The sequence below is a fragment of the Nicotiana sylvestris genome, chromosome 4 (genome assembly GCF_000393655.2).
Source record: "Nicotiana sylvestris chromosome 4, ASM39365v2, whole genome shotgun sequence".
Classification (NCBI taxonomy): Eukaryota; Viridiplantae; Streptophyta; class Magnoliopsida; order Solanales; family Solanaceae; genus Nicotiana; species Nicotiana sylvestris.
The window spans coordinates 56,746,026-56,748,996 of record NC_091060.1 but is presented as its reverse complement, the minus strand read 5'-3'; the positions used below and the strand labels follow the sequence as shown (position 1 = coordinate 56,748,996).

Sequence of the window (2,971 nt, the reverse complement as noted above, 5' to 3'; positions counted from 1 at the left end):
CATCAGTACAACAACAACAATAACCTTGGGGCTATGCGACCACAGGGTCAAGTGGTGCCTTACCAAAGGCAACAGGGTTACAACCAGCAAAATCAATAACAGGCTTATTAACAACCTCAACAGCAACAAACTGTGAGACACGAAGATGGGTTTGCTAAACTTGAGGGAATGATGCAACAAGTGATTGGGTCCACTGGAAAACTAACAGACAGAGTAGACTCACACGAATCAGCGATAAAGAATATTGAGATTCAATTAGGACAGATTTCTATGGCCCTAAATAATCGTCCCCACTGGATGTTACCTGCAGACACCCAAATTAATCCAAAAGAGCAGGGTCTGAAGCAGCTGATGGCAGTGAGTCTCCGAAATGGTAGATACTTAGATCTGGAGCAAGAAATTGCTTACAAAAGTAGACCGACTGAGACATTGGTGATAGTACCCATTGAGATAGATGATTCAACAGGGTTAAAAGGTGACGGCACAACATGCGCAAGAGAACACCAACAAAGAAGAAGAGGTTATGAAAGAGAATGAGGTTGCACTGGAACCAACAGTAGAAGCAGTACCTGAACAAGAAAAAAATCAAATCACAGGGAAGAAATAACCTCCAGCACCATTCCCACAGAGATTGGCCAAGTATCAGAAAGATGAGCAGTACAAGAAATTCTCAGAGATGTTGAAGCAAATTCAGGTAAACATTCCATTAATTGATGCTTTAAAGGAAATGCCTGGTTATGCGAAGATGATGAAGGACTTGATGTCCTGCAAGTTTGACTTTCAAGACTTGGACACGGTTACACTGACTCAGACCTGCAGTGTTGTTGTGACAAGACCCATAGCTGAGAAGCTGTCTGACCCTAGGAGTTTCACAATCCCTTGCACAATAGGCAACTATGCATTTGCTAAGGCACTGTGTGATCTGGGAGCAAGCATAAATCTTATGCCCCTGGCTATCTACAAAAAGCTAGGCATTAGAAGAGCTAGACCCACGTCTATGTTACGACACATGGTTGACCGGACAGTAAAAAGGCCCTTTGGGATTCTAGATGATGTATTGGTACAGGTTGGGAAGTTTGTGTTCCCAGCAGATTTTGTCATCCTTGACTGTCGGATTGACAAGGAAATTCTCATAATTTTGGGAAGACCATTCTTTCCCACTAGGAGATCTTTGATTGATTGTGAAACTGGAGAGCTCAAATGAGGTTAAATGATGAAGAGATAACATTCAACGTGCAGAAATCTATGCGGAGACCAAGTGAATTTGCTAATTGCTCTCTAATAGATGTCGTGGATGTAATTTTGGAGGAAGAAGATGAGACATTGAACACTAAAGACCCTCTAGTAGCCTGTCTTATGAACTTGGATGAATCCAATGGAGAAGACTTGGCAGAGTGGGTACTTTCTCTTAAAGAACAAGGTTTTTGGAGAAGGGAGCTCGAATTTGAGCCTTTTCACTTAGAGGAAAGAAAAATGCCTCCAGCTAAGCCATCAATAAAAGAGCCACCAAAGTTGGAACTAAAACCACTGTCATCTCATCTCAGGTATGCATTCTTAGGACCTAACTCAACTTTACCTGTTATTTTCTCATCTAGTTTGCTAGATGTGCAGGCAGAACAGCTTTTGTAAGTACTAACTGAGTGCAAGACTGCAATTGGATGGACCATAGCAGACATTAAGGGGATCATCCTGGCCTTCTGCATGCATAAGATTTTACCGGAAGATGGGGCACAAACCTTCCAGAGAACATCAAAGAAGTCTAAACCCCAATATGAAAGAAATGGTGAAGAAAGAAGTGATTAAGTGGTTAGATGCGGGAATCATATTCCCCATCTCTGACAGCAACTGGGTTAGCCTAGTGCAGTGTGTACCCAAAAAGGGGAGGTATGACGGTAGTGAAAAATGAGAAGAACGAATTGATCTCTACACAAACAGTCACATGTTGGCGAATATGTATGAATTACAAGAAGTTGAACTTGGCTACAATGGAAGGACCATTTCCCATTGCCATTCATTGATCAGATGCTAGATAGATTGGCAAGGAGGTCTCACTTTTGCTTTCTGGATGGGTACTCGGGGTATAATCAGATTTCTATTGCCCCGAAGGATAGAGAGAAAATGTCGTTCACATGCCCTTATGGTATCTATGCCTTTCGGAGAATTCCGTTTAGCCTATGCAACGCAGTGCCATTTGGCCTATGCAACGTACCCGCCACATTCCAAAGGTGCATGATGGCCATCTTCACAGATATGGTAGAGGAAATAATGGAGGTTTTCATGGATGACTTCTCAGTGGTAGGGAACTCATTCGATGATTGCCTTGTGAACTTGAAAAGAGTTTTGAAAAGGTGCATCGAGACTAATCTGGTACTCAAATTGGAAAAGTGCCATTTCATGGTACATGAAGGTATAGTCTTGGGCTCCTAGTGTCAAGTAAAGGTATTGAGGTGGATCGTGCAAAGGTTGATGTGATATAAAAGCTTCCACCACCCACTTCCGTGAAAGCAATCAGAAGTTTCCTTGGGCACGCCGGTATCTATAAGAGATTTATAAGAGATTTTTCCAAAATTGCTAACCCCTTGTGTAAATTGCTTGAAAAAGATCATCCTTTTGTGTTTTTTGATGACTGCAGGGTAGCTTTTGAGGAATTAAAGAAGAGATTGGTAACATCACCTATCATAGTTGTCCCCAACTGAGAGCAACCATTTGAGCTGATGTGTGATGCGAGTGACCATGTTGTGGGAGCAGTTCTTGGGCAGCGAAAAGATAAAATCATACATCCAATATACTACGCAAGTAGAATGTTGAGTAGAGCCCAGCTAAATTACACTGTGACCGAGAAGGAGATGCTGGCAGTAATGTTCACATTTGACAAATTCAGGTTATACCTGATAGACTCGAAGGTAATTGTTTACACTGACCATGCTGCTCTAAGGTACTTAATCGAGAAGAAGGAGTTAAAACCGCGCCT

At 42.1% G+C, this 2,971-nt stretch overlaps 1 protein-coding gene across 1 annotated transcript; it reads left to right on the top strand.

Annotated features, from left to right (window-relative positions):
- Positions 1–676: 676 nt before the first annotated feature.
- Positions 677–1,204, top strand: LOC104243469 (uncharacterized). The gene has a single exon (XM_009798657.1). It carries the CDS (start codon positions 677–679, stop codon positions 1,202–1,204), a length of 528 nt encoding a protein of 175 aa, XP_009796959.1.
- Positions 1,205–2,971: the final 1,767 nt, after the last annotated feature.

Excerpts from the sequence above, each read along its gene's own strand:
- LOC104243469 (XM_009798657.1), top strand. The coding sequence starts at position 677 with ATGTTGAAGCAAATTCAGGTAAACATTCCATTAATTGATGCTTTAAAG.